At 40.1% G+C, this 15278-nt stretch overlaps 1 protein-coding gene across 2 annotated transcripts; it reads right to left on the bottom strand.

Moving 5' to 3' along the window:
• Window positions 1-1023: 1023 nt before the first annotated feature.
• On the bottom strand, window positions 1024-10011 carry gda (guanine deaminase). Of its 2 annotated transcripts, XM_030791399.1 has the most exons (14): window positions 9882-10011; window positions 9280-9368; window positions 7944-8115; window positions 7481-7568; window positions 6658-6757; window positions 6239-6266; window positions 5090-5197; window positions 4492-4599; window positions 3362-3459; window positions 3101-3168; window positions 2733-2879; window positions 1864-1982; window positions 1581-1608; window positions 1024-1471 (listed from the first exon to the last, which is right to left on the bottom strand). In XM_030791399.1, the coding sequence occupies exons 1-14, from the start codon at window positions 10008-10010 to the stop codon at window positions 1404-1406; spliced, it is 1350 nt and encodes a 449-aa protein (XP_030647259.1). In that variant the 5' UTR covers window position 10011; the 3' UTR covers window positions 1024-1403. The 2 variants fall into 2 exon arrangements, with proteins under 2 accessions (XP_030647259.1, XP_030647260.1); XM_030791400.1 differs by lacking the exon at window positions 1581-1608 and having other exon boundaries at window positions 1024-1515; window positions 1874-1982.
• Between the last annotated feature and the right edge of the window lie 5267 nt (window positions 10012-15278).

The raw sequence follows: 15278 nt of genomic DNA, 5'->3' as shown, positions 1-15278 counted from the left end.
CCGAAATCAACGTTAATCTCTCAGGTTTATTTACATAACCACGCCCATTCTAATCCACGCCCACTCACATGGTTGCAACTCATGCCCTCTCGTTTGTGTACGGTACAGCAGAGTCTTTTCCCCTGTGTGCACCCCATCACCTCTTTTGTCTGCCTCTCCCGTTAATACGCTCCCTTTCGCAGTTCCCCTCTCGTCTGTTCTCTGTCTCCCTGACAGTTTGTCACGCCGTTTTACCCTTAGGAAGTGCAAGGGAGCCTGTGAAGGTATTTTCTTTTGTCACAGTAAACGGTGGTTTGTTGGTGCATTTATTTTCTCAAATAGAATGCATTGTGCCTGTACTTCACTGGTCTTCCTCGTTTATGATACCATTCTATGAATGATGCATTCTCGTTTCTGCACGATTCATGTGTAGATTGAGAAAATTCCAGGATAATAATGATAGATTCACTGTTTATATTTCATCCTTGCATGGAAGAACATAAAGCCGTCAGAGTAAGCCACCGTGTTATTTAAAAAAACCCTTTAAAAAGTCCTCTGCGGTAAAACACTAAGAATGACGTTAAGAGGATAATGTTTGGTTTGGTTGGGTAGGTAAGGTTTGTTGTTGACAGTTGAATTGGCGGATCTCGGGCTCCCCCGTGTGTTTGTTACTTTAATGTGCTCTGATTTGTTGGTTTATGCCGAAAGGCTAAAACGCTGTTGTGGCAGAATGTTCGTGAACGTGCGATGGATGAGACGCGTTATTCTGTCTCACTTAACCCCTGGATGTCACTTTAATCAGGTCAAATCGCGTGCTATTTTTTTCCACCTTTGTCCGTCACAGTCGCTGGTGTGTCAGCTTGTGGTGACAAAGAGCACTTACAATGTGAGTCCGTAGACTAATGGTGTAGTGCACGAACGTATAGTCAGTCACAATCAAATGTCTTCAGTTCTTCAGGAGACATACACGTTATAACTGTTAAAACAAACACCATCTACTCTACTGTCGAATAGCCCGACAAATAATTCGCACCACGGTTTGACTTTGTAAAATCATAAAACACAAATGTTCTTTTATTATCTAAAAAGACAAACAAACAACAAAACAACACTGACTAATTTTCATGTTCTTGTTCATAATAACGCATAATTAGAATTTGCCTTCAAACACAACAACGATGAAAAACAAAATTAAAAGTTAAAACTGGACATTGTTCTGCAAAGCATGTACCTCTGTGCAACAAAATCACAGAAACAAAACATCTTATAATATCATATAATGCTGCATACATATTGTCTGTTCTTGCTTATTCTATGTCAGAATGACTAGTGGTCAAAGATAGGTTATCAGATTACACTGCTAAGAGTGATGCTTCAGAAAGATAAAGAAAAACCTTGAAAAGATTCTGGAAATATCAGCATCATCATTTCTCTGGCAAAGGCACCACCCGTCTCCCGGCAACGTACACCTCCACGATGTTCCGGTCGTCACCTGTGGGAATTCCCCGATGCAGGACACAGAGAGACAAATAAAAACACGTCAGGTAGGAATGAAAAAGAGAGAAGAAATGGAAGAAAGAAAGAGGAGGACATTAGCTCACCTAGATTCAAGAACTTCTCGAAAATAACCTATAAAAGGAGCAGAAACAGATAAAAAAAATGATTAAAACAAAAAAGCAGAGCTTATAATACTGGGACCAAAAGTCATTTTAAAGCAAGTCCACTGAGTGCCGAATGACACTGTTTGTCATTTACCTTTGTCATAAATTTGGATTGCCATCATGTCCAAATATGTGTTGAACAGTAGAATAAATATGTCTGTTCCTATTGCTGTATCTATTACAGTGAAGCTCAAAGATCAAAGCTCAGATAACAGGATCATACCATGGGCTCCTCTCCTGGAAATACGTCAACTGGTCCATCAGGAACACAAAGGTTCACCCGCAGTGCATCAAAATCCTTCCCCACCTCAAAGTTTCCAATCTGCTCGTCCAACCCAAGAGCTACATGGGTCAATCAATCAGTCAGTCAGTCAATCAACCAATCAACCAATCAATCAATCAATCAATCAATCAATCAATCAATCAATCAGTTCACACTACTAGTCAATATTCTGCACACATACCATATCAGTTCATTAAACCATCAAAACTACAAGCAGTGATATGACCAAACAAACAACTAGCCAAATAGTCACCAAGACCTTAACTATATTACATGGCTGTTATATCTACCATAATTAATGAATTTTTCGCAAAAAGTGCAGAGAAATTTCAAGTCCCTGATCACAATGTATTTACAGCAAAGTCGCCTGTTTCCTGCCTGGTTCTCACTCTCCCCCTCTGCTGGCCATTTAGATGTCTTTAGCCTGTGTTTTGTTTTTATTTGTTTCAGCTGGTTAATAATTCAGTTCTTGTTTGTACCCTTGTCTGTTCTTTTTCTTCATTTTCACACATGTGTTCTGTTAATTTACCTTTGAATTAAGTTTGTATATATCCCACTACCTTTTCACTCCTGCTTAGTGAAGTCTTTTGTTTGTTTGTTTGTTAGGATTGAGTCCTTGGTCCTCTGAGTTCTTTGTTAAGAAGTAGTCTTGTTTATTTGAATTATTGGTTAAGTGCTGTTACTTTGCATAGTATTAGTTTATCCACCTGTGTCCCTGACCTGCTGGCTTCAAATAAAAGATCCCCTCATTCCCCCCCCCACCCACCCACCCATGCATCCAGCCTCTCTCATTTTTCTCAGTTTCCTACCTTCACTCCCACCCAGTGTGGCCAATCTGAACGCCTCCTGAAAGGTAAGGGTCTGGAAATTGGGGTCCTGGATGGTCAGGACTTTGGAGCTGTCCAAGGCTCTTCGGATGGCGTCCAGCATGGACGGAGAGTAGCCACCAGCCACATCTACACCAGGGTCAAGAGAGACAGACCATTATCAAACACCATACACGTTAGATCAGATAGCTGAAAATCCATCTTGATAAGAGTGTGTTTATTTGGTCTGTAGTTGTGTAACTGTATTGTAATTGTGATTCAAGTGGTCAACTTCTAAATGTATTTAGTTGTGAAATTGTGGTAAGTTATTTAATTGTTTTGTCTTGCAAACGTGGTGTGAGAAAACTCACCGGTGCCCAAACCAAGTTTCACCTCGTTTTGCAGGACCTTACGAGTATTCAGGATTCCGCTGCACAACCTTAGAGAAGCAGGGAGAGGTAGAGACAGAAGGAAAGAGAGACAGAGAGAGAGAGAGAGACAGTGAGAGACAGACAGCGAGAGAGAGAGAGACAGACAGACAGAGATAGAGAGAGAGATAGGAAAGTTCACAAATTCGCTTAAGCAAGCAGAAACTGTGAGATACACATTGACAGTTCCAAAGGGACACTCACGAGGTGTTGCTATTTGGACAGTGGGAGATAGCAGCGCCTGTTTCCCTGAAAACCTTCAGCTCCTCATCAGTCAGGTAACATCCATGGGCCATAACTGTCTGTTAAACAGTAAAGTTCACATTTTTTTACCCATTTATGAGATATACTATACTTGTATACATGGCTAAAATAATGTAATCAGAAACTGACTGACATAACAGGATACACATAGTTTAACAAAGTGATTCAAAGAGGATTGCTTAAGGTAATAATCAACTTGCAAATGAGCAGAGCAGAATATTTGACAATATTGGAACTAAAGTTACAGCTAAAGAGCAGTGGTTAATGCGGTAAAAAGGCTTGGTTTGTTTTTTTCTATCCTAAGTGTGCATACCCTCCCCAAAACATCCAGTTTTCAGTTACAATCATGTTTTTGGGGACACAGTTAGGCTTGAAAAGAAATGAAGTATTGCTCAATATCAGTTCAGACTTCAGACTTTGGCAGAGTCCAAATTGACAAGGTTACTGAACTGACAAACAGTCGAGACTTTATTCGAACTCAGAGTTTCTCATTAGACCATAAAGTGTTTTGACAACGCAAAAACACATCTCATTACCTGCTGCCGGGAGCATGTATTGTATCTTTGTCACTTATCATTTCATAGTTTAAGTGGTTTTAACTCTCATTTTACCATTACACTCTTTATCTGTGTAAAAATAAAAGTGTCACGGAGGGGCAAGTGGCATTTTCAAAAGCAAATATGTTGAGAGACAAATTCAATGACCCTTCTGTTAGAGAAATATAACTGTGTTAGAGAAATGTACTGTGACATTAGTTTATGGCCATTTTGTAATGAAAATTGCTGACTGACGGTCAACCTCTGTACCCAGCAACCTCTGAACTCAGTCAGTATACATGCACCACACCTCTCTCAGAAGTTCATGGAGTATGACCTGACATATAACAAAACCTATCAAACATAATCACAAAAGCGGAATGAAATTTGCTGGGGGGGGGGGGGGGGGGGGGGGGGGGGGGTGTTCTTCTTTTTTTTTTTACCTCTTTTGTTGCTTTCAATTAAATATTCAAATATTGAATATGATTCAGGAATTTGATTTAAGGGATGTAGAAATCATTAGACAATTCAAACCTTATTTGTCAGAAGGTGATGCTTCTTGTAAACATCTGTGTATGATTTGTGGTCTGGAAAGAGCTCCTTCACCACTTCAACCTCTTCTTTGGTCTCGCTGATGTGACTCTGTTTAGGCAGGATTTACACAGAAAACAGCCATTAAAGTTACATGTTTTTGCATTATTCACCGATCAATGAATATTGGTGTTTTTGTGTAATGATGTTTTGTGAAAAGTTCTTTTAAACACAAAGTGATTTCAGCCTCACTGTAAAACCAACCTTAAACGTAAACCTAAAACTAAACTTAATCTCTCCATAAAAAAAAAAACTTCGACATAATGTGTATCATTCCTCAAAACAACTTTCATAAAACACCAAAGTATTTGATCAATGAATTTCTTGCTTTGGTAAAGGAGTAATGCTGTTTTTTTCAGCTAGAGTTGTGGGTTTTTTTTGAGGGGGTGGGGGGTGGGGGGGGGGGCTGTCCTGTTGTTTATGTGCCTTTGACTTTCACATAGGTGTGTCAGGTTACATGCCTACAATGCTTAAACTCCAAAGTATATTCTATTCTCACGATTCTAGCTTTTCTTTCAGTTGGTGCTTCCCAAAAGCTTACCTGAATGTGAAGGTCATTGTTTCTGGCAATTTCACCCAGAGCTGACAACAGGTCGGAAGAACAGGACACAGCGAAGCGGGGAGTAACCACTGGACGGACATGTGGGTACTGTAAGGGAACAGACGCGGGGTGTTTTTTTTTTTCCTCACGAATACAGGTTACAGACTTGAGCATAATGAGTTGTCTCTTTATGATAATTCTATACGCACATATTTATGTGTCTTTACAGTTTGAAGGCCTCTCAGTTGTTGTGATACATACATAGCTGTCAATCGTTATTCATTATTATTATAACACATATATGTCATATATTTTCATAGTGAAAAGTTCAAAGTTGTGATTAAGCTACATAATTGTAGCCATAAGATTTTTGATTCAAAAAAACAAATAGTAAAGATATAGCCGTATTTTTTTTTTTTAAATATAATTATAAACTGTGTTAAAGACTAGTTAAATTAAAAAAAAACTACTGTTCTGTAGACTTTCATAGGAGCTGTGGTTGTTTGGGATGCTAAGAGGCAGGTCAATGGTTTCACCCCTTTAAAACCCCTTCCCCTTTGTTTTTTAACAAGTTCTCAACAGTTGTGGTCCGAACAGAGAGCTCAAGTTTCACCGACACAGAGCAGAAGCACAACTGTGATGTCTGAAACCTTGATATTTCATGTGGTGTTTTTATGTGTGTGTGTGTGTGTGTGTGTGTGTGTGTGTGTGTGTATGTGTGCGTGTGTGTGCGCGCGATAATAATTAACATCAAAGGCTAGAGACCTGGGAGATCTTTCATATCTTCACCTCTAGTGAACTTCTTTTCTAAGGCTACTTGCATAATTTTCCCACACGGTCAAACTTTTTAGATAATCAGTTAAGTTAAGTTTAGTTTCCATTATTGCACACACACACTGTGAACAGTGAGCAGTGAATTTGTCCTCTGCATTTAACCCATCCAACACACCAGTAGCGAACACACACACCAGACGCAGAAGCAGTGGGCAGCATTACTCTGCGCCCGGGGAGCATTAGGGTTAAGGGATAAGCCCGGTTCTCTAATCTTTAGTCCATGGCTGTCCCAATCATTACACATGCATACAGCTAAGACTGAAACAATACATCAGCTTTTCTATCAAATGCTGCAGAGAGAGATTAGTGATTTACCTCTTTCTTGAGAAGTTCTTGGATGAAACTGTGAAAGTGTCAGAATAAAAAAAAATTACACCAGAGGGTAATGGGCACAAAAAATGAATAATAAATAACAATAATTCATTCATAACTTTAAAACACACACATGAGCGTGCGCGTGCGTAATCTCTCACAAATGTTGTTGTTTTATTTTACATGATTTAGCTGTCTAAAATCACTCATTATAATCATTTTTGTTGTTCTTTGTAAAGATGTGGATTTTTAGTTAAGTTCATCAATATTTACAATCTATTCCACTCACTCTCTCATTCAGTTCATCACACGCTCCTCTCTCTTTCACTGCCTCTCTCTCTCACTCTCTCTCTCTCACTCTCTCTCTGTCTCACTCTCACTCACTCTCTCTCTCTCTCTCTCTCTCTCTCTCTCTCTCTCACCGCTTTGTTTCTTCCACGCTCTCCATTTGAGTCTCTTTGTAATTATAATTATTATGATCCATGCAGACTTTACCCACCAACGCTCGCTGTCCAAATTTATCTGAGGATGGCCAATAACATACAGGGAGAAGTATGTAAAAATCTATTCCAAATTAAGCATAACAGGCAAATAAATGGTAACAGTAAAAATGACTTCTCATTAGCTATTTGAGCTAACTCAGGTTGTGCACTAGGTTGGCTTAAAACTTTCAATTAGAGTAAGCGTTTTACTTACTTATTTGTTTACTTTCAGAGAGTTTGTGTGTGCTGTGTGTGTGTGTGTGTGTGTGAGTGTGTGTGCGTGTGTGTGCGTGTGCGTGTGCGTGTGAGCAAAGCACAGATCCTATGTGTACTGCAAAAAGTGGTTAATTATTGTTATAAACATTTCCCTGTGCATTATCCTTGTGGTCATTCCTGGCTGACTGTGGTTCCTTAATGGCTCATGGATGCTTGTAGAAATCCACTTATGTGGGTTTGGTATAAGATCTCCTGTGAGTTAAACATTTTACACGATTCAACACTTTGAACCTGTTTACTCGTGTGAGGTAAATTATTTCAGTTTCGATTATGATTAAGAGATTCGTTTTAGAATGAATATTTCACGTAACTTGAATCTGTGTTTTGAGAAACTATGAAGGAGGTCAAAGTAACATTTTAATGTGTGTTTTTTTTTTTTGCCTTTGTGTTATTATGTAATCAATCAAAACTTGCTGAATGTATGTGCTGACTGACCCTAAAACCTGGGCAAACTCCAGAGTTGTGTGTGTGACAGTATAATTTTTACCAGCTATCTGGCCCAGCAATAATGAAGCATCTGTATGTATTGTGGCGAAGTAGCAAGCGGTTGTAGTGCCATTTTTCAACGTTCTTTTCTGCAAACAGACAAATCAGTAGAAAGTGTTAGCAACTCTTACTTTAAAAGAGCTAAAAAAACCAAAAAATTCTGAAATTTACTGTATGGTACTGTTATGCTAATTTTATAGATCTTATATGACCAAACATACCATACATATGAAATCCCATGGATAAAATATATTTACAAATACATTTCATTCAAAACACAAATACAAATCATTTCGAGAGGAAAAAAGGTTTTAGGGAGAGGAAGTCAATCTTCTAAGTGTTTCCATTTACTTTGGCCCCACGAAATCTCTTTCCTCCAATTGTGCAACAAACCAAAGGTCTTTGTTTTTGAAGGCGCCCTGTCACTACATTGAAAAGAAGAGTCTGAAGTGGCGATAACTGACCACGACTCTGGTGTAAACATCCATGGCAAAGGAGAGGTCTTTAAAGCGCGCCTCCACAGGGAAGGTGTAAGTGTTGAGCCACTGGAGCAGAGGGAGGTCCAGAGCTGTGCCTGAGTAACTGTACTGAGAGGCATGAATGTGGGTGTCCACCATGCCGGGCATGAAGAATTCACTGAAAAGACAGCAAACAAAACAAACAAACAAATGATTCATGCGGAAGACTGTAGTGGTTACAATATCAAGATTGTAGGATAATGAACATTATTGAGGCAACTAATTTATTTCTGAATGGGTAAACTTCAAGGTCATTTCACAAAGTAGCCGTCCACTCCACTCTACGGAACCAGTAAAGATTATCACACAAATGGCGTTGTTGCTATGCCATTTCTGTGCATTTCTGAAACAAACTGCAATCTATCAGATATTAAATGATGTTGAGCTGATAACTGAAAACTCCAAAAATACAGATATTCACCCAATTTTTCCTTGATTTTCCATTTCTTTACAAAGCCTAAAGCTTCCACATTAAGTATTTTAGTCTGAGGCAGAGCTGTTGGGATCCTGGCAGAATGGTGGCATTATATCAACACATCAGAATAATTCACCATCTCACACACTGTCTCATTCAGCCTTTAACTCCTATTCTACTGACTGACACATAAAGGAACAGGTACTGGCTCTTACCACACAGTCAGACTAGAGTTCCAAATTGCTATACATATTGTGACACCCTTTCAAAATCTTTGGAAACAGGATATTTGGTGTGTTTAAAAACTGACAGTCAACTCAAGCAATCATGGTATACTGAAATAATTAGAAAATACATTGTGTACTGGAGAATAGAGCACATGGAACAAACTTTATGAACATTTGAAAGAACGACATCTGAAATTACACGTTGATGAGCATGTTTTTGCTCACTTATGACTTTCATCAAAATTAGCCAATAGAACATAACATCTTCGCAGAGTCTCAATACTCCATGAGCACCTTTGAAAACTTCTCACTATTCTGAATGACAGTGAATATGAAAGTAATGTCTCATGACAAGTCTTAAATGGAGAGCCATAGAATGTCTCCTTCAGTTTTTATGGTCCAGACCATAAACGGAGGAAACATCATTCAACCATTGGGAAAAAAATGCAAAGTGGAATGGAACTTTAAACCACATGATAAAGGGCTTGTAAACAAAGGAAAGTGAGAGTGTCTTATTATGATGGCAAGTCGCTAATGATATAACAAGGTGAAACATTATTCATATCCAAAGACCTGAAGACTACTGAAAAACAATACACAATATTTAAATGATGTTTCTCAGATACGTCCAGCTACTCACCATTGCCCGAGCTGTTTGACATCTGATGGTTTGAAGCCCCATTTTTGTGAGAGACGGTCCAGATCACTTCCATCTCCGATGAAAGCTATCTGTCCGCAGAGAAAGAGACAGAGATGAGTGCAGTTGAATCATGTGAGAGTGAAACCAAATCTTAACAATAACTTGGGCTAAATCTATTAAATTATCATTGTCTTGCCAAGTATCCCAAAGGACAGAGAGAAAGTGTAATTTTTCTAAGAGTAAAGTATGAAAAAACATCACGGTTATAATTACATTGCTTTCGAACACTAGTTGCATCGATCGGTTAGTTAACATTCATATACTGCGCTGGACGTCAGTAATATTGTTTGATGTGGTATATAACTTAACTATAAACTATAACTTAACTATAAAGACATAGTTTCCTCTTTTAAATATTTAAAACAAATTTAGACTGAAATCAGTCTTGAGGGATTTCAGAATAAGAGCAAGGATTGGCGGAAAGAGAGAGAGAGACTATCATAATAGAGCGAAATATCATAGCAAAGTATACCTTGCTATGGTATTTGCTATAACACAGCAAAGTATACTCTAAAATTAAAAATGATATGACCAACACGTACTTTTCCGGCGCGGTCCACTCCCAATACAGTATCCTGGAGAATTTCCACCGCTGCGCTCCGAGTTGAGTGCACAAACGACCCTCGGTAGACGTGCGCAATGCATATGGTTGTGTCGTTCTGGCTCGTCATGACGAAAACTCCTCAGGTAAAGAGTTCAACGCTCTTTTATAGACAGAACGATTGTGTCAGGTTGTGAAGTAAGTGGGCGGTTCACTTTGAACGGTTTCATTTTTATCATAGGACAAGCAGGACGCTTCACTCCAACCAAGGGTCATTAGTTTCGTGTGCTAAAGGTAACTTGTGTTAAGTTTGGACAAGGCAGAAAAAGCACACCATCATCGCCTTTGCTACTGCTGCTGTTACTACTGACAACAGCAACAACGACGACGACAAGAACAAGAATAACAGCATCAGCAACGACGACAACAACAGTAATCATCATCATCATCATCATCATAATAAGCAGGTACTTACAAAGAAAACAGAATATAAATAAATCAATTATTCTGTTATGTATTCAGTAATTGAATGAATTGCACAAAACGAATTCATGCACAACCTGAAAAACGTTTCAAGTCCCACTTCAATTATAATACCACAATTTAAAATGCTTGTAAAGCTAGACACACGAGAAAGTCTTGGAGCATGCCTGACACACCTGTTCTTTCCCGTACCCAGATGTGGATTCCCACGCATTTATTGTCTGACACTGCTCAACTTTAATTTGAATGAAATTATCATTCCATCAAGATGAAACTTGTTTCCTCTTAATTCACCCAGCCATGTCCTGACTATCTTCCACACCTTCTCTTATTTTCTATTCATCCGAAATGGCTAGGATATTGACAAAGCCAATGAGTGAAAGCAAGGATTGATAACCATTATGACACATTTTGCCTGCAACGGGGCCATAACGCGCGTCAGTTTCCCAGTAAACCCTGATTCCTGGCATTTGTGTTATAACCATATTCAGATATACACCAGTCATTTGCTCCACCTCCTTGATAAAGGTGACAACAGATTTTCCATATTTCTGAATACGGCATCCATACCTGCTCACCACCATATTATGAAACATTTCTGAAGACACAAGTGATGCAAAGATGATGGAGATGTACAGCTGGAGGCAGCCTCACAATCAACACCTGTCAAGGTCTTTAAGCCAGCGATAGTGCGGTCAACTTAGATTATTCAGTCTGCACTGTGCCATGCCAAGACTGTCCTTACTATACACGATAATTGGGCTCTCAATCTCACTTTTACCCGCACTATACCTCAGGTATAATCCCCTTCCTTCACATCCTCGACCATACTGTTATCATCACTCCCCTAGTCGTCCTCTGACCCCAAACCCCCATTATCGATATCTTCCTGTACGCCCTTAACTAATATACTCTACCTCATTTGGTCAGTGTCATTCTGAAAAGAGAAAGTGGTTTCTCATTAAGATCAAATGGTCTGGTATTATGGAGCTGTACATTATAGATCTGGACCCATGTTAAGTGAGATGTGATTCCTTTTCCGAGATTGTGAGTATTTAATAAACAAGATTATGCAAAAAAATATTTAGTAAAGTATTTTTGCATGTGTTATGCCAGGAAATGGATGTAAATGATGTGATAGTGTTACTCTTATTTTTCTTATTCTTATTATTGTTAAAATATAATATATTTAATTATTAAAATTAACATTTAATTTGACAAAACATTTTTGGACAGATAACATTACAGTGCAACTGAATTGAAACAAATTTAACCTGAACACAATGACAGGGCTTCCTTTGTGAATAAAATGAACAACGATCATTACTGAGTGTTACCCTGCATTGTATTTTTGCAACATTCAATAAAGGGCCACTAAATCGGAGTGGAATACCTTTTTCCAAGATTAATACACTCATGTCCTTAAAAAAAAATACAGTTTCAGGACAGTAAAAAAATACTGGAGGTCACATATGTACTTGGCAAGGTGGAAAAAAATCATTCCCAAAGGAAGAGCTTGGAGCCAGAGAAAGGCTGTCATGTTTTCTAAATTTGGAATGCTGCTTGTATTACAGTGCAAATGCTTTCTCTTCAAAATTGTTTCCATCTTACAGATAGGAGAGTGTAGTTCTGGGGTATGTGTTTTTGTGTATATTCAATCAAGATTAGATACAAATAACCTGTTTTAAACAAAAAGCATTTTTGCAACAGTGGGGCTCTGTGCACATCTCAAAATAACCTTGGGATTTTTCATAATGTGGGGTCGAAGACCTCATCTAACTAATTTCATTTTGGACCAACCTTGTAATTACATATGTACGTAAATACATATCTATCTATCTAAAAAAAGACTATCAACATTTTAATCATAATCATAATACTTTTGTTATTATTAGTATCAGTGGAAAGACTGTGAGGTGTTTGGAAAATGCAGTGCACCAGCCTCAAAGGCTCTACTGGGATTAGTCGTCATGGAAACATATAACATATCATCACCATTAAGGGAATTCAGCACTAGGAGCAAACCAAAGAATAAGACAGTCGTTATGGATCAACAGGGCCACCAAAAACAGTATTCTGTGACTTACTCAGTTTTATCTCCGATATAAGCATTGTTACAGCTGAAAGGATTGATTAAGCTGCTCATCCTCTTTCAGCGTACAACGGACAGATTACCATGCAGGATGGGAGAAAATCTTCTAAGTGTTCTGTAGAATATTGTAACCTATTGTTAAGATCAGTTACATAACAATTTTTGGGTGAGGCACCGTTAAATATTTGTGAAGTGAAAGTAAAGATAACAACAAAACCAACCAAAATTAGGAATGACGCAGCCGTTCAGCTGAACGCATGAGTGAACATCGTTCCTCATGCTTCCTTCCTTTTTTTCTTTTCTTTTCTTTTCTTTTCTTTTCTTTTCTTTTCTTTCTTTTTTTTTTTCTTTGAGTAACATATGTTTTGTTCCTGGTACACCGCACAGTCAAATGGTCCCTAATGCTATTGGACTTTGGACAATGTAAATGATCTGAATGAAAATGAATGGGAAAGAATGAGAATGAATGAGAGAACAGATAAGAGAAAGAAGTGAAGGAAAAATAACTTTTATACAAGTCAAGACCTGTTTTAATTATGCAGTGTACTGCGTGTTACTCACTGTTCAAAGTTGATGAGAACCTCATAAACAGAGATCACAATAAGGCTGTGCATTAATTTACCCTTCGTATTACGGTCCTGGAATTCTTTGACAGTGAATGACAAACACAAACACAAAACAAGGTTAGTATTTATATACATATATATATATATATATATATATATATATATATATATATATATATATATATATATATATATATATATACATATATATAGAGTGCTTTGGGAGGTTGAATACCAGGCGTGCAGCGGCATTCTGAACAAGCTGGAGTGGCCTGATGGCTCAGGTCAGCAAGCCAGCCAGCAATACGTTGCAGTAGTCCAGGCAGGAGATGACAAGCGCTTAGACCAAGAGCTGGATTGGTGTTGCGTGAGGAAGGAGTGGATTCTCCTGATGTTGTAGAGGGAGAATCTGCAGGTTTGAGTGACTGCCGCGATGTGACTAGGTCAGCTGGTTGTCAAGGGTCACGCCAAGGTTTTTGGTGGCTCTGGTGGGGAACACCACAGATCCCTCGATAGTGATTGCAGTGTCGATCGTTGGGGAGTTCTTAACGGGAAAAAACAGAAGCTCAGTTTTCTCCAGGTTGAATTTGAGATGGTTAGCGGACTTCCAGGAGGCAATGTCGGCTAAGCAGGCTGCAATGCGAGGCTGAACCTGAGAGTGGGAGGGGGAAGGAGAAGAACAGCTGTGTGTCATCAGCGTAACAGTGGTAAGAAAGACCGTGGATGGAGATAACTTGACCGAGTGATCTGGTGTAGAGAGAGAAGAGGAGTGGACCAAGTACAAAACCTTGTGGGACTCCTGTGTGGAAAGGGCGGGGGAGGAGACCGATTCCCTCCAAGAGACCTGGTAAGAACAAGACAGACAGGTAGGACAGATAGGACTTGAACCATGTGAGTGCAGATCCCGCGAAGCCCAGCCCAGCAAGGGATGAGAGGAGAATCTGGTGGTTAACCGTGTCAAATGCTGCGGAGAGGTCAAGGAGTATGAGGGCTGAGCGACTTCGGTCTGGCCAAGTGGAACTCCTCTGAGACAGCAAAGAGGGCCGTCTTGGTGGAGTGGTCGGCTTTGAATCCAGACTGATTCTGATCCAGGAGATTGTTCTGGAGAAGATATGGAGAGAGTTGGTTATAGACTGCATGTTCCAGGGTTTTGGAGAAAAATGGTAGAAGAGACACTGGACGGTAGCTACTGACTTCAGCTGGGTCTAGAGTGGGCTTCTTAAGCAGTGGCTTGACCCATGCCATCTTCAGGGCAGAGGGAACTGTGCTAGTAGACAGGGAGCTGTTGATCAAGGACGAGATGAAGGGCAGAATGTCGTCCGAGATGGCCTGAAAGAGAGAGAAGGGGATGGGATCTAGAGGACAGGTAGTAGGACGGTGGTATTTTATAAGTAGAAGAGCTTCAGAGTCAGATAGAGGGGAGAAGTAGGAAAAGATAGTGGGGGGACGGAGGGTACAGGATCCAAGGTGGGAGGGGATGGGGGAAGGAGTCGCAGATGTCTTTGATCTTCTTCTCAAAGAAGGAGACAAAGTCATCAGCAGATAGGGATGAGGGAGGAGGAGGAGGAGGAGGAGAGAGGAGGGAGGAGAAGGTGGAGAAGAGTTTGCGGGTGTTAGAAGAGGCAGAGTTAATCCTGGAGTGGAAGAAGGAAGATTTGGCAGAGGATAGGGTAGAGGAGAAAGAAGAAAGAAGAGAGAGGTAGTGGGATAGGTCGTCAGGTGATTTCGATTTTTGCCATCTCCGTTCAGCTGCACGAAGTTTGGCTCTGTCAGCACAAATACTATCGGTCAGCCAGGGACTTGGAGCGGAGAGGCGATCCGGTTTGGTGATGGGGGGGGCAGAGGGTGTCCAGGGAGGAGGCCAGTGCAGAAAGGACCGTAGAGGATTTCTCCTCCACAGGAAGAAGTGAGAAGGCTTCCGCAGATGGGAGAGAGGAGCAGACCGTAGAAGAGAAGGCACTAGAGGAGAGGGTGCAAAGGTTACGCCTAGCTGAGACTGGCAGTGGGAGCAGAGGATTTCAGGGAGGGTGGGATCGAGAGAGAGAAGGACATGAAGAAGTGATCTGAGGCGTGGAGCGGTGTGACTGTGAGATCAGGAACATGGCAGTCTCTTGTGAAGACAAGGTCCAGCTGGTTGCCACCCTTGTGTGTTGCAGGGGACTCTGCGAGGGTAAAGTCAAAGGACTGAAGGAGGGAGAGTAGGCCAGCAGACTGAGTAACTCTTAGTCATCATGAGGACAGGCTGGTACTGCTGGGT

Source organism: Chanos chanos, chromosome 14 (genome assembly GCF_902362185.1).
Source record: "Chanos chanos chromosome 14, fChaCha1.1, whole genome shotgun sequence".
In the NCBI taxonomy this organism is placed as follows: domain Eukaryota; kingdom Metazoa; phylum Chordata; class Actinopteri; order Gonorynchiformes; family Chanidae; genus Chanos; species Chanos chanos.
This window is presented reverse-complemented; position numbering and strand designations above follow the sequence as displayed.